This window comes from Populus trichocarpa, chromosome 11 (assembly GCF_000002775.5).
Source record: "Populus trichocarpa isolate Nisqually-1 chromosome 11, P.trichocarpa_v4.1, whole genome shotgun sequence".
NCBI classification, from domain to species: domain Eukaryota; kingdom Viridiplantae; phylum Streptophyta; class Magnoliopsida; order Malpighiales; family Salicaceae; genus Populus; species Populus trichocarpa.
In genome coordinates, this window is record NC_037295.2 from 15448024 (window position 1) to 15470724 (window position 22701).

At 31.7% G+C, this 22701-nt stretch overlaps 4 protein-coding genes across 9 annotated transcripts in view; all 4 read right to left on the minus strand.

Moving 5' to 3' along the window:
- Positions 1–988: 988 nt before the first annotated feature.
- Positions 989–22701, minus strand: part of LOC112323307 (probable disease resistance protein At1g15890) — a 50402-nt gene continuing 28689 nt past the window's right edge. The window contains exon 3 of the transcript XR_002976721.2: positions 989–1151. The gene's annotated coding sequence lies outside the window, so the exon portion shown is untranslated. The remainder of the gene's footprint in view (positions 1152–22701) is intronic.
- Positions 1062–12084, minus strand: LOC18103380 (probable disease resistance protein At4g27220). Of its 2 annotated transcripts, none has more exons than XM_052445533.1 (2): positions 11970–12084; positions 1062–4237 (listed from the first exon to the last, which is right to left on the minus strand). In XM_052445533.1, the coding sequence occupies exon 2, from the start codon at positions 4218–4220 to the stop codon at positions 1281–1283; it is 2940 nt and encodes a 979-aa protein (XP_052301493.1). In that variant the 5' UTR covers positions 4221–4237; positions 11970–12084; the 3' UTR covers positions 1062–1280. The 2 variants fall into 2 exon arrangements, with proteins under 2 accessions (XP_052301493.1, XP_024436642.2); XM_024580874.2 differs by lacking the exon at positions 11970–12084 and adding an exon at positions 4632–4831.
- Positions 9382–10828, minus strand: LOC127904043 (stemmadenine O-acetyltransferase-like). Its single transcript, XM_052445549.1, has one exon. The coding sequence runs from the start codon at positions 10759–10761 to the stop codon at positions 9406–9408; it is 1356 nt and encodes a 451-aa protein (XP_052301509.1). The 5' UTR covers positions 10762–10828; the 3' UTR covers positions 9382–9405.
- The window catches only part of LOC7462355 (stemmadenine O-acetyltransferase), a 38752-nt gene continuing 32652 nt past the window's right edge, over positions 16602–22701 (minus strand). For 2 of the 5 annotated variants that reach the window (XM_052445547.1, XM_052445537.1), the window contains one exon: positions 16602–17190. In XM_052445547.1, coding sequence (XP_052301507.1) covers positions 16626–17190 — 565 coding nt within the window. In that variant the 3' untranslated portion in view covers positions 16602–16625. Of the gene's footprint in view, positions 17770–22701 lie in introns of all 5 variants that reach the window. The other 3 variants (XM_052445540.1, XM_052445541.1, XM_052445542.1) reach the window with 2 other exon arrangements.

Sequence of the window (22701 nt, forward strand, 5' to 3'; positions counted from 1 at the left end):
GCAGAGGTTGTACCCATGTTTTGAAAAAATTAAAATTTTATATATATATATTTTAAATCGTTTTGATGTATTAATCTAAAATATAATTTTTAAAAAATAAAAAAATTATCATTTTGATTCATTTCGACACAAAAAGCACTTTAAAAAACAACTACAACTACAATCTTAAATAGGCAACTTGGACAACAACTAAATAATTTTAATTAATAATTTTTTTTTAAGAATAAATAAAGTAGATTTGTTAATTATATTTTATGAAATAAATATTGTTTTTATTTAATAAAAGATTCTAAATGTAAAATGAAAATTGCTCAAGCTCCACTTTCAAACATACATAAAAAATAATAATAAAATATTTTTATACAGGATTCTATTCACCTTGAATTGGCCATGCATTTGTGTTGAGTTGGATTTTTCTTTTTCTACCCTATCTTATATCTAGATTTGTCTCAATTATTTAGCCTGGATCTTGTGATCGAGACTTTAATTGTCATATTAAATAATTTTTTTTATTGTTATGATATTTTTAATATGTTTATGTATACCAAAAATTATTATTAAAATAAAATGCAACGACTTAATTATATATATAATACAAATGATAAACTAAGTTTATAAGGTAAACTTGTAAGAATTTCAATAAGAAAGAACCAGGAGGATGTGTTCTGAACTGTGACCCGATAAAGCAAGAAGTGCTGAACAATATAAGAGGAAAAAAGAACTCTCAAGAACTAGATGACATGTAAATTTGAAGGAGAGAAAAAAGCAGAGAATGTTTTTTGATCAGATTTTATCTAGGTTTAGCCGGATCAACCCTAGATTTAATAGGGTTAACCTTCAAAATGGTTCGAAATAAAACCCTGACTAGACTAGGTTACAATCAGCAGGTTAGTGAATTGATTCGTGAGGCTGAGCCAAATTTGATAACCATGCTCCATAGTGTTCTTCAAACAGACTTCTTGACTTGGCATTAAATTTGATAGAGTGATTTCGAAAAAAGAAACTCAATTAAACTCTGATAAATTGGTTTCCAACAGGCTGTAACAGAGAGCTACTACAAGTTTACAGATAATTGCAAGTCTGTATTTGAATATTTGATTGAAAGAAAGACCATGGAAGATCAAAATAGAAAGTTGGTGGCAGGCAGCAACCTAGCATGCCATTAGATAACTGTTTACATGACAATAAAATCTTGAACAATTTAGACTCAAGAGTGAGAGGCAGAGCGAAAAACAGAGTGAATTGTGCCAGCTTGGACACCTTTCCTCCTTCACTAGTATTCAATAACGCCATTCTACTGATTCCCACCATTTTTTTGGATATGCCTTGACTTTGATTTTTTGAAGACAAGGAAGGGGAAGCGAGATCGGTATTGTCTTTAGCTTCAGACAGTCAACTGCATTGATTTCTTCAAGGGAACTACAGATCATTACATCATTACAAATGATTTGCAGTTCTGGTAAGCATATCAATGTCAAAAGCTTCAACTTTGGGAGACTGATGTCAGTGCTGCTAACAGCAGAAGTGTTGCTTAAACTAAAATTGCTTTCTTCACTCATGATTCTTCCTCCTCCTCCTGCTATTATCGTCTCCATTTTGTTGCAATTTACGACTTCAATCACTTCCAGGTTTTGTAGGTTTGGCAGCACGCCAGCAGGGAACAGCTCCTTCATACTTGGACACCCGAATATCTTACATGTTTTGAGACTGGAAAAGGTACCGTTGGATGGAAATAGTGGTGGAGGAGCTCTTTGTCTGCTAAAGAGGCCACACAAGTTTTTCAAACTGCTAAGACATAGAGTCTCAAGGCTTTGGAGTGTATCGGCGGAGATACTGGACAACGAAAGCAAGCACTCTATTCCATTACAATCCCAAATTACCAAGGATTTTAGTTTTATTGCATGTTTCATTGAAGAAACAGCACATAAGCTCGTCATGTCGTGGCATTGCACAATTTCCAGGGCTTGAATGGTTTTTGGAAGTGTCACCAAATCTGCTTCTATGTTGATACTACAGTTACACAACCGAACTGTATTATTTAACTCCGTCTTGTGTATTCCAGAGAGAGAAGGAACCGCAGGTCCTACTATAAAATAGTAAGCTCTCGGTGGCTGTGTATCTTCCCAAGACTTGACATACTTGCTAAATTCAATGAGATCACAAAAATTGCATTCCAAAGCTTCCAACCTCTTCAAGCATGCTACTTCCTCTCCTTTAAGTGTCACCTGAGTTTCCGATGACAAGAGAACTTTGAGAACTTGCAGACGGCAGAGTTTAGGTAATATCCCAGCAGACAACTGTTTTAGTCTAGTATGACTGAGGTCAAGATACCTAAGATTGGACAACAATTTCATGCCTTCAGGCAATTCTTCAAGTTGTGTGTGAACCAGGTCCAACTTCTTCAATGCTGTAAGCTTTGCTAATGTTGGTACTTGCCTCAGCTGTTGACACCTCCTGAGTAATAATGTAGTGAGGCACACCAGATTAGATATGGAGCCTGGCAAACTTTTAATACCTGTATTTGAAAGATCAAGAACTGCGAGTCCATTCAATTGTGTGAAAAAAGAACCTTCAATCGACCGCAGCATGTAATTTTGAGATAACAATAAAGTAGAAAGATTGGGACATCTTGGTGAATAGCTAGCAGGAATTTCAGTTATGTAATTTTTCATTAAGGAAACTCGCACTAGATCCTCTGTCCATTTCTCTATGTCCGGTAATTTCTCTAACTGTGCACCAGATTCAACCATGGCTTGAGAGCTCACTTTCTGTATTTTGATGGCCATATCCCTAACCAAGGTATTCATTCGGACGCATCTATAACCTTCCCGTGTACAACTTTCTATTAAGCAGGCATTTTCAAGTTTATTAAGCATGGCATGGCCCTTATCAGATTCTGCTTGTCTGCTCTTCCTTTTTGCTACGATTCCCTCAACGATCATATACTCTACTAAGTCCTCTCTACTGATTCCGGAATCTACAGGAAACAATGCACAGTATAAGAAAGCTTGTTGCAAAGCTGAATCGTTCAAGTTCATATAACTGAACTCTATTATCTTGAATATATCAGCCTCCATGTCACCCTTCCCAATTTTTGAAGCTTTTAATTTCTCCATTGCATTCCTCCACTGACCTATATCATCCACTTGCCTCATGCTTCCTGCCATTGTTATTATCCAAAGTGGAAAACCAGTACATTCCTTTGCAACAGATTTTGCAATCTCTATAACTTCTGAAGGAAGTTCAACATTAAGACCAAGTTTCTCCATAAACAAAGTCCAAGCTTCATCCTCGCTAAGTGGCTCCACTTTTATTTTCTCCTGGCAGCACATCTGTCTACAAACTCTTAATGATCTACTAGTCAGAATCAACTTGCATCCATCGACTCCAACAGGTACGCCCACCTTCTCTGGAGAAAAATGATTCCACAAATCATCTAGAATGAGAACAAATTTCTTTTTCGCAATCAATCCATTTGACAAATTCACAGCTCTTTTCTTCTCATCCTCTTCATTTGAAAGATCTAAATCAACAGCTTTGGCGATGAGATTCTGCAATTTATAAATGCTGAAATCTTGCGTTACAGTAATCCAAAAAACATTCTGGAAAGAGCTTGGTCTTTGTAGAAGCTGATCATTGATATGTCTCAACAATGACGTTTTGCCAACACCGCCTATCCCGTAAATACCAATACTTAAGACATCATCCTTCATTAACCACGACCAGATCTCACTTACATTTCTTTCAAAAGCACGACCCACTAGCTCTGTTGTCTGAAATGCTTTTCCTTTAGCTGGATGTGCTTCACTCACTTCAGGAGCTCTACCTTGATCGATAATCACAATCTCTCCTCCAATCATACTGTCTACCCAATTTCCTATTTCTATACCTGAAAGATTTCCACCTTCCACCAGTTGATGTAATCTCTGAGCAGCCATTGGTGTCATTTCTACATCTCTCTCTGGATTTGGAACTAGCACATCATTACTTGAACTTGACATGGGTTTACGTCTTTTCTTGCCACCTTGAATTGCTAGACAGGCTGCCTCTTTAACATCATCAGGCACTCGATTACATATGCTAACGCCAAGCCCTTTAATTCCTGATAAATGTGATTTAATCCTAGTAACTGAAGTGCGCGCTGCAAATTCAAACTCACAAAACTTACAGGCGAAACCATTATTTTTCTTCTCAACATAATTCCAAAATCCATCAACCATTTTCTTTTTCTTAGGCCCTGCATCCACAAAAATGATTACAGTAATTGATAACAGAAAGAAAATACTTTTAAAAAACCAGCAATCTAGCTAAGACCACATAATTTGTCAAATTCTTAACTTAAATCTTCTCCAAACTAATTAATTTTAGAATTTTGTTTATCAATTTTTATAAGTTGAGATATATATATGAATTGCACGATTTTGGCTCAATGATATTCTTTAACTGGCAAATGAAAGTTAAAAAAAAACTGGGATAGTAGACTTGTCGTAAATAAATACATGGGGATAATGTGTTTTAAATCATCAACTAATCAAATCCAGAACAAAAATCTTTTACCACTACAAGTAAAACGAACCTGTATGAATTGAATGACAAAGCATTATAATAAAGGAACAGAAAAGGTAGCTAACCTGACCAGAAAAGACTTTCTACGGAAGAGTTAAAGAATCACAAAAAGAAATCCTGGGAGAAAACGAAGCACAGACGAGAATCAATGGTTTGGCAGAGCCATTCAGGGTAGCGTAGGAGAAAGGCGATGGAAGGTTTTGTTAGGCAACCACTTGTGAATCATAAAATGTCAACGGCTAATTTCTTGAATCTTGACTTGATAATAAATTAACAAGTGCAAACTCTGGATCTTCGCTTATTATGGCCCAGTGGACCTCTCCATCAAAAGATTAATAATATTCAAAACTTGGAAAAGATTAATAATCATAATTTTAGGATTTCAGAATTCTAAATATAATAAGAAAAAAAAGTTTGGAGTTGGAGTTAGTATCTAAGGGTTTATTTAGAAAGAGAATAATACTTTAGTTTAAAAAAAAACTAGTTAGAAAAATGAAAAAAAAATTATTGTTCAAATGCAATATTTTTATATATAAAAAACTGAAACTAATTTTTCAAATTTATAATGAGTATGGAAGAAAAAAAAAACTTAGAGGTCCTCTGCAGTTTTTCAAGAAAAAAATGAATAATATACATTTTTTTTCTTTTATATACAAGCATTTTTTAGCAATATAAAAAATTAAAACTATTCTTTTAATATTTTTATAGTTAGTTAGTGTCATAAATTTGAGTTTTATTGTAAATATAATATAAATATTTTTTTGAGTTAATAATATAATTTTTTATGATAATTTTTAATTTTAAAAAATAAAAATAATATTCTATAATTAGATTATCACAAATAATCATCTTCTATGGCAGTATATCAACCTTCAAAATACAACAATAATTGCCACCTTCCATGGCAGTAATCAGCGTCCAAAACACATCAGTAGTAGCAGCTTCAAACACAGCAAAATATTCTCACTTTACAATGACAACCATTCAACAAAAAAAAATCATAGCTTTCAAAAACTTTATTTAATAAACTATTTCATGGTCATTATGATTATTGGAGCATATTATTAAAAAACTCTTTTAAAAAATTATAAATATTATCAAATCATTTTTTATGGAATAATTAATCCACCAATTAGAACAACAATAATTTATGTGCAAAAATAATTGATGATAGAGGGCAATTATTGAAGGATTTGAAGGCAGATAAATTTTTTTTTCCAATCAATTGACCAATTATTCTTAGAAATCATTATGTGCAAGAACACCTCCAAGACTATTTAGGATTCTATATAAAAAAAAAAGTACCAAGAAACAACTAAGGTAAAGAAGAAACAACTTCAAGTAATTTGTAATATTTGCTTTATCTGGGTTAATTCAACTTGTCAAAGTTAGATAATATACATATTACAGATAAGATTGAGTTAAAAATATCTAAGAAATAGATATTACAGGCTGAGATTTTTGAAACTTAGTCAACCCGACCCAACCCATATACCTTATACAGCCCTATTGACAATGTAACCATATATTCTAGAAAGTTCTTGGTATAAATATTCTTTTTATTTCCCCTTTCCCCCCCCCCCCTTTTTTTGCAATTGATTCTTCCATTTTAGTCAATTATGTTATTTGATGTATTAAGCCTAAAGTATTTTTTATAACTTATAACATGTTTTACCAAAGAAAATTAGCGAGCACAAAAATTAGCCTGACATGATATATCTAAAAATGAATCGGTGGACTTTATTATAATTTGTAAGATATTAGAAGTTAGATTGAATATAATTAACTCAAACCCGACCCAAATATATCCATGACACCCCTAGTTATGACATAGCACAGGTGTATTCACTACACAACAAATAATTTACAATTTTGTCATCATTAAAAAAAAACCTAAGTGAGCTCAGTCTTTTACTGTGGCCCAGACATAAAACAATATGGATTGAAACAATGTAAATATAATTTTTTCCTTGCCAAAAACTAATTAAGCTTGCAATAAAAATATACTTTTCATGGGATACATTTGTCATTGTAAAATTGATTAAGGACAAAATAGTCCAGACATGTTTTTTTTGTTATAATGTAATGATTGTTTTTCCCTCGAAAGCAAAAAAAATATCTTTGGTAAGGGGCTCTTTTATCTTTTTTAAAAAATTGAGCATATAAGTTATGATCATGTCTTTAGAAGAGAAAGAAATATACATGCATAAACGAGTTTCTCCGACTTTTCCTTTTTAAAAAATGATGTAATTTACCGTCCATTTTAAAAAAAACAAATGTTATTTGTAAGGGTGTTTTGTTGTTATTTTTTGGTTTTTGTCAAGGACAACTTGACAGTTTTTAAATATTATATATAAAAAATTGGCATGGCCTCTATGTCTTTCAAGTGGCACGTGAGGGAACGTATAGTAGCGAAAGTTTTGCTTTCATCGCAAAAAATAGGGAGCGGCACGTCATCCTCTTTCTGTCAATGTGGCGCATTCACGGAGGAGGTTCGGTTGGGTCGCGGTGAATTTTTTTCTTTCTTCTCTCTTTTCTCTCTTATTTCCTGGAAAGAAGCACCTAAACTTCCAAAAAAAAAACAATTGTATACTCCGGTTTGTAATCTTATCGATTTTGATCCTCCTTTTAATTATTATTTATTTGGCTTTTGATAGTTTTTTAAGATTGAATTTATTTTAATTTTATCCCTGGGTATTTTTTCAATTTGATTTTCTTATCCGATTTGGGTCCCTCTAATTTTAATTGCTCTATTTCTGTGCTTTATACTTTTCTTGTTTTTTTTTTTTTTAATTTTGTCCCTTTTAATTTTATTACATTTTTTTAAATTCATTTTTAGTCTTCATTCTTTTGATTGCTATATTTTATCCTTTTCTTGTATCTTTTTTTTTCAATTTTGTCTCTCAACATTTAATTTCAATTGTTTTTTTATCGGGTTTTGATCTTCATTCTTTCAAAAAAAAAATTTATTCATTTCTTAGTTTTTTTTATTTTTCAATTTAGCCCCCTAATTATTTTCATTTATTTTTTATACCATGTTTGGTCTTCATTGTTTGAGTTTTAAATTGTTTTACGCTTATATATTTTATTTTGTTATTTTTTGTGATTGCCTTCCAACAAGGCAGTCCTTTATTGAAAATTAATTTCATTTTTCAAACCTATCATTTGACATTTGATTATTAAGCCATTAACTTCATTGTTTTTTGCGTTTTCGTTTTCGTTGAGTTTTCACGATCTCATATTCTGGGTAACAGGTCAGTCAAGTTAATCATGATTGCCTCAGATTTTTTTCCTTCGGTTTTTTTTATGAAATTTTTTTTTTTAACAATTTCATACTTTGGTGTTAAATTATTGGCTCTTGAGCTATGCGATTTTTTTACTTTTCTTTCTATTGGGTTATCCCAAGTACAAGTTAAGCAAGTTAACCCGGGTTAACTTGCATTTTCTTACTCAATGTTTTTTTTTTATTTAACTTTGATTTTTTTTGCTAGGTTCTTCTTTTGGAAGTCTATTTTTTTATACTGATTTCATGTTGTGAGTGGCGAGTTAGTCGAGTTAACCCGATTTGACTCAGTTTTTTCCTCAATTTTTTCCTCAATTTTTTTCAATTTCATCATTTTGCATTAAATTATTTTCCCTTGAGCTTTATCATTTTTTTCACTTCTCATTCTGTTTTATTATTTCGAGAGCGAGTTGGTCAAGCTAACTTAGATCACCTTGTATTTTTGTTCACAATGTTTTTTTTTTTTTAACTTGATCCTTTTTTGTTAAGCCCTTCTTTTGGAGGTCTAATTTTTTTTATTCCGATCTTATGTCACATGTGGCAGGTTAGTCGAGTTAATACAGGTTGATTTGAATTTTTTTCCCTTGATATTTTTATGATACTTTTTTTTTAATTTCATCATTTTACATTAAGGTATTTGCCCACAAGCTTTGTTATTTTTCACATTTCTTATCATTTAGATATTTTGAGAGTGGATTGGTAAAGTTAGCCTGAATTAACTCAGGTTTTTTTTTTTCTACTTTTTTCATATTGAACTTTTGCTTTTTTACTAGATCATCATTTTGAATTTTTTTTTATCTTGATATTATTTTCGTGGGTTGTTGATTAATTAAGTTACTTACTATATAACTCAGGTTTTCTTCTTTAACATTATATTTTTTAAAGTTTTTTTTGTTTTTATCTTTAATTTTAGATTATTAAACCTTTAACTTTATAATTTTTTTATGGGTTTTTTTAGTCTTACATCTCAATCTATATTTTAATTAATTTAATCAAAATTATCTCGTATTATCGTCACTTGAATATATTTTTAGCCGTGTAGCCAATGCTATCTATATAGTCTTTGACTATTTTGGATCCTAGAGATAAAAAAAACAAAAAGTTCGATTCACGTGAAGAGAAATGGGAATGACAAACAAGTCAAACCCACACATGATCGATCCATTATTTATCATGAGAAATTAACCTGAAACTAAAACTCTACTGTCCTGGAAAGCTAAAAATTTCAGCGACCACAGAAGGCCTATCTGCAGCCTTATAGAATATGTGGCCACAAGAAAATATGACTTGACATTGCGGTGGTGGACGAATAATAAAACTCAAATAGTAGCATTAAAGTTGCTATAAAAATCTTGTTCGATGATGCTGTGCCTGCGATGACTTCTTTAGCCACCCCAATAAGAAACGGAGTATAACAAAAACAAGAAGCACACAGCATAAGAAGAGCAGAACCACCCAAAAGAAAGAAAAGAGAAAAAAATAACATCAAATCCATGAAAACATAAGGCTTAGAGCACTCGCAGTCGGAGAAATATCAAAAAACAATTATATATTAATTAAGGTGATACATGAGGCATGAAAATACTAGGATTTGGAGTAGAGAATTCGAGGAACTCAGGGTTACGCTCTACCACAGACATTATTTTTTCATTTAAGGTCATCCACACCTCAATTTCATTGTTTCGTCCAGTCTGTTTGAAGAAAGTAGCATTCGCCCACCCTGAAGGGCGTCCAACTTCTCCTGTAAGACCCACCCATATAGGTTTTCCCCATCCAAAATCGACATCATTTAAATCAAAGTTAAGCCAACTAGAAAATAAAAATATTTCTGGGTTTCTCGAGCCTATACCCACCAGTTGTTTCAGCAACGACTCAGATATGCCTTGAAGCCCGTTCTCACCCTGAAAATCCTTGAGGAGATCATCGTTTATATTAGTGAAAGATTCTCTAGTTAAGCTCACCAAATCATTCAACTCTATCTTGGTATCAGCCAACTCACAGGCTGTCAGTGAACGCCACCATAGGTTTCCAATAGAGTATCTTGAAAAGCTAGGTTTTGTTCTTTGTCTTATATTCACTGCATGTAGAGAGACAGACGGCCTTGGCAGAGCGCATAACGACCTACAAGCTTCCGTGCAGGATTTCCAAATAAAGGCAGTCAGTGTTTCAGTGCGAGATGGATTCGGCACGCGTTTGCTTTTAGCCTTAGCCCTTAGAGTGGCAATGGCATCGGCATCAAAAACGAATCTCTTGGTGACATTTCCTTCTTTGAACAAATAGTTTTCCGCCACCCACAAAGGAAATTGAACTAAGAATTTATTTTGCGGAGGAAATCGGGATGACGCCTCAAAAAGAGCAGGATTTATTTGCTCAAGGTAATGACCTCGTGTGTTGGCTGCCCAGCTGTCGAGGAACGCAATCGCCGTAGCTACATCGATGATCTTGTGTGAAAAGCAGAGACCGAGTGCCGTCCCACCACAATCAAATGTGTTAACTTGTATGGCTACTTGAGGTGTTGCTTCTGGATCTGATTGATAGCCGAATGGTTGGCATGGAAGAAATTTATTCAGTGAATTTAGCTGAGGTTGTATAAGAAAATCGAACAAACTCCCCTTCACTCTGGTTTCAACAAATGGAGCACCCTTCTCGTAGTTGTCTATAATAGAGTTGTTTCTCACCCTCCCAGATAAAGGGTAAAAGGTGGATAGTGTTTGGGACAGTGATCTCTTTAGTTGAATTGAGATTTGTAAACCTTTGAAATCTTGATTGTTATTTCTTGGGTAGAAGAAAACCATCGGAACATAAGTTGTGGGTAAAAGCTGATCCAAAAGGGACAGCTTGAACGGTAAGAGGTGATGGATGGATGGCGAAGAGGGTTTGATGAGCTCTCTTGAAATGATACTGACGTCCATATTGAAGAAGACGACTTAAACAAAAGCAGTGCATAAAGAGATGTTCTTGATGTGGTTTCTTTCTACTGCATGAGAGCGTCTTATATAGGCTTCGTCAACCACTATTCTTCAATGGGACAAAAGTTGATTCCATCGCCTTTGGACTTAAACCACACGCGCTCCTTCAGCCCGGCTCAACCTTGCCATAAGTCTTGGACTTTGAATTTCAAACTAAAAACTGTCAGGTTAATTTCATTTTATGATAGGTAAATAAAGTTGATAAATAGAGATAATTAATTTTAGTTGTCATAATTAAAAATAATAATATTTAATAGTGTTCCATTTTAAAAAACATTTTTTTCTCACGGCTAAATCTTAGTTTTTTCTCCAATTCTTTCCTTAATTCTCTACTGTTGCATTATCATCCAGGCTAGAAATTAAGCTTTTTTTTTTTTCTCAACACAATAAACAAGTATATGTGATGAATATTTTAAAGTATTTTTTTTTATTTTTCTTCTTTGCTTCAATTTATTAATAATGTATTTTTATTTTTTTTCATAACACACATAATTCAACTTCGAAATTAAACACGCCATTAAGGTCAAAAATTTTCATTCCTTACGCCTATATTTGTTTTTGTATTATTTTTTCATTTTTTTATTTTTGTTTTTGTCTATATTGAAATAATGTAACTGGTTTTGTTAAATTTTAATTGTCATCATCAAATTTGTTGTTCAATGTCAATTTAATATATAGGATTAAATTTAATTACAAAAAATTCTTGACACTTTAGAATTAAAAATATTATTACATAGAAAATAAGAATTTTCTACAAAATTGAATTATTCAAAATTGTTGGTAGAAATAAAATAAAATCATTTGGTTTGAGGCATGAATGCTATCTATTTGTACGATTAAAAATTTTGGGTTGTTTCTGTATAGAGGAGGTGCTGCCGAATTGTTTTTTTTTTAAATTGAAATTGTTTATTTATTTTTTGTAAACTTATATAGATGTATAGGGAAAAATCAATTGCACGTTGTGAGTACAAGATTGTAATTAGTTCTTCTAGCAATGATGATGACAACAATATATTATTAAATGTCAACCAAAAAAAAGCACCTGAAACACATGCGTCCACTTATAACTTTCTGACAGATCAAAAGTTACTAACGAGATTGTTTCTAACGGAAGTTTCCATTATAATAAAGGGACAGAAAAGGTAGCTAACCTAACCAGAAAAGACTTTCTACGGAAGAGTTAAAGAATCACAAAAAGAAATCCTGGGAGAAAACGAAGCACAGACGAGAATCAATGGTTTAGCAGAGCCATTCAGGGTAGCGTAGAAGCAAGGCGGTGGAAGGTTTTGTTGGGCAACCACTTGTGAATCACAAAATGTCAACGGTTAATTTGTTGAATCTTGACTTGATAATAAATTAACAAGTGCAAACTCTGGATCTTCGCCTATTATGGCCCAGTGGACCTCTCCATCAAAAGATTAATAATATTAAAAACTTGGTATACCTTCCACTAATCATAATTTTAGGATTTCAGATTTCTAAATATAATAAGAAAAAAAGTTTGGAGTTGGAGTTAGTATCTAAGGGTTTATTTAGAAAGAGAATAATACTTTAGTTTAAAAAAAAACTAGAGTCAGAAAAATGAAAACAAAAATTTATTGTTCAAATGCAATATTTTTATATAAAAGAAGAAAAAAAACCTTAGAGGTGGTCCTCTACAGTTTTTCAAGAAAAAAATGAATAATATACATTTTCTTCTTTTATATACAAGCATTTTTTAGCAATATAAAAAATTAAAATTATTCTTTTAATATTTTAATATTTAGTTAGTGTCATAAATTTGAGTTTTATTGTAAATATAATATAAATATTTTTTTTGAGTTAATAATATAATTTTTTATGATAATTTTTAATTTTAAAAAATAAAAATAATATTCTATAATTAGATTATCACAAATAATCATCTTCTATGGCAGTATATCAACCTTCAAAATACAACAATAATTGCCACCTTCCATGGCAGTAATCAGCCTCCAAAACACATCAGTAGTAGCAGCTTCAAACACAGCAAAATATTCTCACTTTACAACGACAACCATTCCAACCAAAAAAAAATCATAGCTTTCAAAAACTTTATTTAATAAACCATTTCATGGTCATTATGATTATTGGAGCATATTATTAAAAAACTCTTTTAAAAAATTATAAATATTATCAAGTCATTTTTTATGGAATAATTAATCCACCAATTAGAACAACAATAATTTATGTGCAAAAATAATTGATGATAGAGGGCAATTATTGAAGGATTTGAAGGCAGATAAATTTTTTTTTCCAATCAATTGACCAATTATTCTTAGAAATCATTATGTGCAAGAACACCTCCAAGACTATTTAGGATTCTATATAAAAAAAAAGGACCAAGAAACAACTAAGGTAAAGAAGAAACAACTTCAAGTAATTTGTAATATTTGTTTTATCTGGCTTAATTCAACTTGTCAAAGTTAGATAATATACATATTACAAATAAGATTGAGTTAAAAATATCTAAGAAATAGATATTACAGGCTGAGATTTTTGAAACTTAGCCAACCTGACCCAACCCATATACCTTATACAGCCCTACTAACAATGTAACCATATATTCTAGAAAGTTCTTGGTATAAATATTCTCTTTATTTCCCCTTGTCCCCCACCCCCCCCCCTTTTTTGCAATTGATTCTTCCATTTTAGTCAATTATGTTATTTGATGTATTAAGCCTAAAGTATTTTTTATAACTTATAACATGTTTTTGGATAATTTATTGAACTTAAATTTTAGTTCTAATTAAGCTCTACCAAAGATAATTAGTGAGCACAAAAATTAGCCTGACATGATATATCTAAAAATGAATCGGTGGACTTTATTATAATTTGTAAGATATTAGAAGTTAGATTGAATATAATTAACTCAAACCCGACCCAAATATATCCATGACACCCCTAGTTATGACACAACACAAGTGTATTCACTACACAACAAATAATTTACAATTTTGTTATCATTAAAAAAAAACCTAAGTGAGTTCAGTCTTTTACTGTTGCCCAGACATAAAACAATATGGATTGAAACAATATAAATATAATTTTTTCCTTGCCAAAAACTAATTAAGCTTGCAATAAAAATATACTTTTCATGGGATACATTTGTCATTGTAAAATTGATTAAGGACAAAATAGTCCAGACATGTTTTTTTTGTTATAATGTAATGATTGTTTTTCCCTCAAAAGCGAAAAAAATATCTTTGGTAAGGGGCTCTTTTATCTTTATTAAAAAATTGAGCATATAAGTTACGATCATGTCCTTAGAAGAGAAAGAAATATACATGCATAAACGAGTTTCTCCGACTTTTCCTTTTTAAAAAATGGTGTAATTTACCGTCCATTTTAAAAAAACAAATGTTATTTGTAAGGGTGTTTTGTTGTTATTTTTTGGTTTTTGTCAAGGACAACTTGACAGTTTTTAAATATTATATATAAAAAATTGGCATGGCCTCTATGTCATTCAAGTGGCACGTGAGGGAACGTATAGTAGCGAAAGTTTTGCTTTCGTCGCAAAAAATAGAGAGCGGCACGTCATCCTCTTTCTATCAATGTGGCGCATTCACGGAGGAGGTTCGGTTGGGTCGCGGTGAATTTTTTCTTTCTTCTCTCTTTTCTCTCTTATTTCCTAGAAAGAAGCACCTAAACTTCCAAAAAAATAATAATTGTATACTCCGGTTTGTAATCTTATCGATTTTGATCCTCCTTTTAATTATTATTTATTTGGATTTTGATAGTTTTTTAAGATTGAATTTATTTTAATTTTATCCCTGGGTATTTTTTCAATTTGATTTTCTTATCTGATTTGGGTCCCTCTAATTTTAATTGCTCTATTTCTGTGCTTTATACTTTTCTTGTTTTTTTTTTTTATTTATTTTGTCCCTTTTAATTTTATTGCATTTTTTTAATTTATTTTTAGTCCTCATTCTTTTGATTGCTATATTTTATCCTTTTCTTTTTTTTTTTATCTTTTTTTTTTAATTTTGCCTCTCAACATTTAATTTCAATTTTTTTTTATCGGGTTTTGATCTTCATTCTTTCAAAAAAAAAAATTTATTCATTTCTTAGTTTTTTTATTTTTCAATTTAGCCCCCTAATTATTTTCATTTATTTTTTATACCATGTTTGGTCTTCATTGTTTGAGTTTTAAATTGTTTTACGCTTAGATATTTTATTTTGTTATTTTTTGTGATTGTCTTCCAACAAGGCAGTCCTTTATTGAAAATTAATTTTATTTTTCAAACCTATCATTTGACATTTGATTATTAAGCCATTAGCTTCATTGTTTTTTGCGTTTTCGTTTTCGTTGAGTTTTCACGATCTCATATTCTGGGTAACAGGTCAGTCAAGTTAATCATGATTGCCTCAGATTTTTTTCCTTCGGTTTTTTTTATGAAATTTTTTTTTTTTTAACAATTTCATACTTTGGTGTTAAATTATTGGCTCTTGAGCTATGCGATTTTTTCACTTTTCTTTCTATTGAGTTATCCCAAGTACAGGTTAAGCAAGTTAACCCGGGTTAGCTTGCATTTTCTTACTCAATTTTTTTTTTTATTTAACTTTGATTTTTTTTGCTAGATTCTTCTTTTGGAAGTCTATTTTTTATACTGATTTCATGTTGTGAGTGGCGAGTTAGTCGAGTTAACCCGATTTGACTCAGTTTTTTCCTCAATTTTTTATGATTTTTTTTTCAATTTTATCATTTTGCATTAAATTATTTTTCCTTGAGCTTTATCATTTTTTTCACTTCTCATTCTGTTTTATTATTTCGAGAGCGAGTTGGTCAAGCTAACTTAGATCACATTGTATTTTTGTTCACAATGTTTTTTTTTTTTTAACTTGGTCCTTTTTTGTTAAGCCCTTCTTTTGGAGGTTTAATTTTTTTTATTCCGATCTCATGTCACATGTGGCAGGTTAGTCGAGTTAATACAGGTTGATTCGAATTTTTTTCCCTTGATATTTTTATGATATTTTTTTTTAATTTCATCATTTTACATTAAGTTATTTGCCCCCAAGCTTTGTTATTTTTCACATTTCTTATCATTTAGATATTTTGAGAGTGGATTGGTAAAGTTAGCCTGAATTAAATCAGGTTTTTTTTTTCTACTTTTTTCATATTGAACTTTTGTTTTTTTACTAGATCATCATTTTGAATTTTTTTTATCTTGATATTATTTTCGTGGGTTGTTGATTAATTAAGTTACCCTTTACTAACTCCGGTTTTCTTTTTTAACATTATATTTTTTAAAGTGTTTTTTTGTTTTTATCTTTAATTTTAGGATATTAAACCTTTAACTTTATAATTTTTTTTATGGGTTTTTTTAGTCTTACATCTCAATCTATATTTTAATTAATTTAATCAAAATTATCTCGTATTATCGTCACTTGAATATATTTTTAGCCGTGTAGCCAATGCTATCTATATAGTCTTTGACTATTTTGGATCCTAGAGATAAAAAAAACAAAAAGTTCGATTCACGTGAAGAGAAATGGGAATGACAAACAAGTCAAACCCACACATGATCGATCCATTATTTATCATGAGAAACCTGAAACTAAAACTCTACTGTCCTGGAAAGCTAAAAATTTCAGCGACCACAGAAGGCCTATCTGCAGCCTTATAGAATATGTGACCACAAGAAAATATGACAAAAAAGAGCAGAGCATAAGAAGAGCAGAACCACCCAAAAGAAAGAACAGAAAAAAAAAATAACATCAAATCCATGAAAACATAAGGCTTAGAGCACTCGCAGTCGGAGAAATATCAAAAAACAATTATATATTAATTAAGATGATACATGAGGCATGAAAATACTAGGATTTGGAGTAGAGAATTGGAGGAACTCAGGGTTACGCTCTACCACAGACATTATTTTTTCATTTAAGGTCATCCACACCTCAATTTCATTGTTTCGTCCAGTCTGTTTGAAGAAAGTAGCATTCGCCCACCCTGAAGGGCGTCCAACTTCTCCTGTAAGACCCACCCATATAGGTTTTCCCCATCCAAAATCGACATCATTTAAATCAAAGTTAAGCCAACTAGAAAATAAAAATATTTCTGGGTTTCTTGAGCCTATCCCCACCAGTTGTTTCAGCAAGGACTCAGTTATGCCTTGAAGCCCGTTCTCACCCTGAAAATCGTTGAGGAGATCATCGTTTATATTAGTGAAAGATTCTCTAGTTAAGCTCACCAAATCATTCAACTCTATCTTGGTATCAGCCAACTCACAGGCTGTCAGTGAACGCCACCATAGGTTTCCAATAGAGTATCTTGAAAAGCTAGGTTTTGTTCTTTGTCTTATATTCACTGCATGTAGAGAGACAGACGGCCTTGGCAGAGCGCATAACGACCTACAAGCTTCCGTGCAGGATTTCCAAATAAAGGCAGTCAGTGTTTCAGTGCGAGATGGATTCGGCACGCGTTTGCTTTTAGCCTTAGCCCTTAGAGTGGCAATGGCATCGGCATCAAAAACGAATCTCTTGGTGACATTTCCTTCTTTGAACAAATAGTTTTCCGCCACCCACAAAGGAAATTGAACTAAGAATTTATTTTGCGGAGGAAATCGGGATGACGCCTCAAAAAGAGCAGGATTTATTTGCTCAAGGTAATGACCTCGTGTGTTGGCTGCCCAGCTGTCGAGGAACGCAATCGCCGTAGCTACATCGATGATCTTGTGTGAAAAGCAGAGACCGAGTGCCGTCCCACCACAATCAAATGTGTTAACTTGTATGGCTACTTGAGGTGTTGCTTCTGGATCTGATTGATAGCCGAATGGTTGGCATGGAAGAAATTTATTCAGTGAATTTAGCTGAGGTTGTATAAGAAAATCGAACAAACTCCCCTTCACTCTGGTTTCAACAAATGGAGCACCCTTCTCGTAGTTGTCTATAATAGAGTTGTTTCTCACCCTCCCAGATAAAGGGTAAAAGGTGGATAGTGTTTGGGACAGTGATCTCTTTAGTTGAATTGAGATTTGTAAACCTTTGAAATCTTGATTGTTATTTCTTGGGTAGAAGAAAACCATCGGAACATAAGTTGTGGGTAAAAGCTGATCCAAAAGGGACAGCTTGAACGGTAAGAGGTGATGGATGGATGGCGAAGAGGGTTTGATGAGCTCTCTTGAAATGATACTGACGTCCATATTGAAGAAGACGACTTAAACAAAAGCAGTGCATAAAGAGATGTTCTTGATGTGGTTTCTTTCTACTGCATGAGAGCGTCTTATATAGGCTTCGTCAACCACTATTCTTCAATGGGACAAAAGTTGATTCCATCGCCTTTGGACTTAAACCACACGCGCTCTTTCAGCCCGGCTCAACCTTGCCATAAGTCTTGGACTTTGAATTTCAAACTAAAAACTGTCAGGTTAATTTCATTTTATGATAGGTAAATAAAGTTGATAAATAGAGATAATTAATTTTAGTTGTCATAATTAAAAATAATAATATTTAATAGTGTTCCATTTTAAAAAACATTTTTTTCTCACGGCTAAATCGTAGTTTTTTCTCCAATCCTTAATTCTCTACTGTTGCATTATCATCAAGGCTAGAAATTAAGCTTTTTTTTTTCTCAACACAATAAACAAGTATATGTGATGAATATTTTAAAGTATTTTTTTTATTTTTCTTCTTTGCTTCAATTTATTAATAATGTATTTTTATTTTTTTCATAACACACATAATTCAACTTTGAAATTAAGCACGTCATTAAGGTAAAAAATTTTCATTCCTTACACCTATATTTGTTTTTGTATTATTTTTTCATTTTTTTATTTTTGTTTTTGTCTATATTGAAATAATGTTTCTGGTTTTGTTAAATTTTAATTGTCATCATCAAATTTGTTGTTCAATGTCAATTTAATATATAGGATTAAATTTAATTATAAAAAATTCTTGTCAATTTAGAATTAAAAATATTATTACGTAGAAAATAAGAATTTTCTACAAAATTGAATTATTTAAAATTGTTGGTAAAAATAAAATAAAATCATTTGGTTTGAGGCATGAATGCTATCTATTTGTACGATTAAAAATTTTGGGTTGTTCCTGTATAGAGGAGGTGCTGCCGAATTATTTTTTTTAAATTGAAATTATTTATTTATTTTTTGTAAATTTATATAGATGTGCAGGGAAAAATTAATTGGACGTTGTGAGTACACGTAGTTAGTTCTTCTAACAATAATGATGACAACAATGTATTGTTAAATGTCAACTAAAGAAAAAGCACCTGAAACACATGCGTCCACTTATAACTTTCCGACAGATCAAAAGTTACTAACGAGATTTTTTCTAACGGAAGTTTCCATTATAATAAAGGAACAGAAAAGGTAGCTAACCTAACCAGAAAAGACTTTCTACAGAAGAGTTAAAGAATCACAAAAAGAAATCCTGGGAGAAAACGAAGCACAGACAAGAATCAATGGTTTAGCAGAGCCATTCAGGGTAGCGTAGGAGCAAGGCGGTGGAAGGTTTTGTTGGGCAACCACTAGTGAATCATAAAATGTCAACGGTTAATTTCTTGAATCTTGACTTGATAATAAATTAACAAGTGCAAACTCTGGATCTTCGCTTATTATGGCCCAGTGGACCTCTCCATCAAAAGATTAATAATATTCAAAACTTGGTATACCTTCCACTAATCATAATTTTAGGATTTCAGATTTCTAAATATAATAAGAAAAAAAGTTTGGATTTGGAGTTAGTATCTAAGGGTTTATTTAGAAAGAGAATAATACTTTAGTTAAAAAAAAAACTAGAGTCAGAAAAATGAAAACAAAAATTTATTGTTCAAATGCAATACTTTTATATAAAAGAAGAAAAAAAACCTTAGAGGTGGTCCTCTACAGTTTTTCAAGAAAAAAAATGAATAATATACATTTTCTTCTTTTATATACAAGCATTTTTTAGCAATATAAAATATTAAAACTATTCTTTTAATATTTTAATATTTAGTTAGTGTCATAAATTTGAGTTTTATTGTAAATATAATATAAATATTTTTGTTTGAGTTAATAATATAATTTTTTATGATAATTTTTAATTTAAAAAAATAAAAATAATATTCTATAATTAGATTATCACAAATAAAAAAAATATTAAGATTTTAACTTGGATCTTTTTTGTCGGACCTTCTTTTGGAGATCTAATTTATTTTTTTCCCTTTGATTTTATGTCACGTGTTGCTGGTTAGTTGAGTTAATCCAGGTTGACTTGAATATCTTTTCCTTGATTTTTTTATGATATTTTTTTCAATTTCAACATTTTACATTAAGTTATTTACCATTGAGCTTTGTCATTTTTCACTTTTTTTACTTTTTAGTTATTCCGAGAGTGGGTTAGTAAAGTTAACCCGAATTGGCTCGGGGTTTCTTTTACTTTTTTTTATTGAACTTTGATTTTTTTACCAAGTCATCCTTTTAATTTTTTTTTATTCCGATCTCATATCACCTGTTGTTGGTTCATCAAATTACCCTGAGCTGACTCGGGTTTTCTTCCTCTTTTTTTAAGGTTGTTTTTTGTTTTCATCTTTGACATTAAGTTTGTCATAACTCAATTTTTGACCATTTTATTTTAATAATTATTATTATTTTATTTACTGAAAAGGATAAAAAAATTTGATGAAATAATAATAATAATAATGATGGAAAAACAAGTAAAATAAAATAAATGAAGAATGAATTAAAATTTGGGTTAAGGGCAAAATGATTGGAAGTTTTGGGGTTTAATTAAACTTTGAAATTAATCTAATTAAGTTTGGAATTAATTTAATTAATCCAATTAAGGGTTTAATTGGAGAATTGATAAATTTGTAGACTTGATTGAGCTTGAAATTAATTTAATTAATTCAAGTAAGGGTTTAATTGGAGAATTGATAAATTTTTAGACTTAATTAAGCTTGAAATTAATTTAATTCATCCAATCAAGGGTTTAATTGGAGAATTGATAAGTTTTGAGACTTAATTAAGCTTGAAATTAATTTAATTAATCCAATCAGGAGTTTAATTGGAGAATTGATAAGGTTTAGACTTAATTGGACTTTGGATTTAATTAAATTAATGAAATCAGGGACTTAATTGAAGAAATAGCAAAGTTTGGGGTTAATTGGGGACACGATTGCAGCAGATTAAAGTCCAAGGACTAACTTGTAAAGGCGCCGAAATGCAGGGAAAATTACGGTTTAAACCAGGGGCTTAATGATAAAAGTTTCGAAACTTTACGGGTCAAAGTGAAAATGGCCACTGTTTATCTCCAAACGGTGTCGTTTTGAAGACGTTGTTCATCTTCTTCTCCTTTAAGCCAGTGACCGTTTCTGCAGTAATGGAGGGAGAAACATTGCAGCAGTAATCGTCGTCAGTTGGCTTCAGTTATGGGCGTCTTAATGGTGGCCGACCCTCAGCCTACCGCCCGTTATCAACCCGCCGAGCCCTATATAAACCGAGCAGCACCGAAGAGCAGGGGTTGGTTAGAGAGAGAGAGAGACGAAAGAAACCGAAAAGAAGAGAAACACAAGCAAAGCACACAATTTTTAGGTTCATCTCCAGAACTCCCATACCAGAAATAGGCTTCCCTCACCAGTTCTGACTTAAGAAAAACGAGAGAGAAAACTGGCCGAGAGAGAGAGAGACGGTGTTCTGAAAACAGAGCATAAAGACGAAGAAAAACAAGCTGAAATAGAGACACAGGAAAGGAATACAACAGGGAACACAAGCAGAAGGAAGTAAGAGGAAACTCGAAGCAGAAACGTCGCCCTCAGCAATCTCGCGCAAACTCCCTGTAAACGAACCAGGTAAGTCTTCTGCTCTGTTTTTTTTTCCCCGCGTTTCATTAATTCATCTTCGCCGCCTGTCTTGATTTAAAACTAAAGGCCCGGCACGCGTGATTTGGATCACGCGTGCCTCATGTGGCCCAGCCGGGTCACTGGCTTAGGCCAATGACCGGGCTGGGCTGGCTGGGTCTAGCCCAGCCCATGTGGGCTGATCTGGGCCCAGCCCAAAAAACATAAATATAAAAAATAAAAAAATAAAAAATAGAAAAATAAAAAAATATGTGTATGCATGAATAAAAATAATATAAATTTACTAGTTTATTCACCAACGCCAGAGTCGGGAATAAAATACTGGTTTAAATTTATATTATTTTTATTCGTTATATTTTATTTTATTTAGCAAAAAATATATGTGCATGTATGAAAAATAAAATTTTTTATTTATTTTTTATTTTATTTTATTGATTTATTCTATGACGCCAGAGTCGGGAATAAAAACACTGATTTAATTTTTTTTATTATTATTTAACTATATAGAAAAAAATATGTGAACGCGTAATAAAATTAATTTAGTTTATTTGTTTATTCATTAGCGTTAGAGTTAGGAATAAAAAATATTGATCTAAATTTATTTTATAGTTACGTAATAGTTACCAACGCCAGAGTTGAAATTATCCGTAGTTGAATATTCACTGACGCTAGAGTTAGGAATATTGCGAATAAACCACTAGAGCGTAAACAAGTAAAATTTAGCAATTTAAGACAAAAACAGCAATACAGTTTGCCTTAGGCAGAACGTTTAAGAGGTGCTAATATCTTCCCTTTTACGTAACCAGTCCCGAACCATAGAATCTCTATTGACCAGTTAGGGTTTTTAGTGACCATAATACTAGGTGACGACTCCTCAAACAAGACATTTTTTCTAAAAGAACAAGATGCCAGAAATCCGTTCTTTTTCCATAATTAGAGATTTATTTTTAGAGCCGCCGCGATGTCGGGTGCGACAAAGTTATTAAACTTTAAATTTTGTAATTTTCTTTCAATTTTTTGTGTGAATTCTTTTGGTTTTATATCCCTAACTGTATTTTAGTTAATTT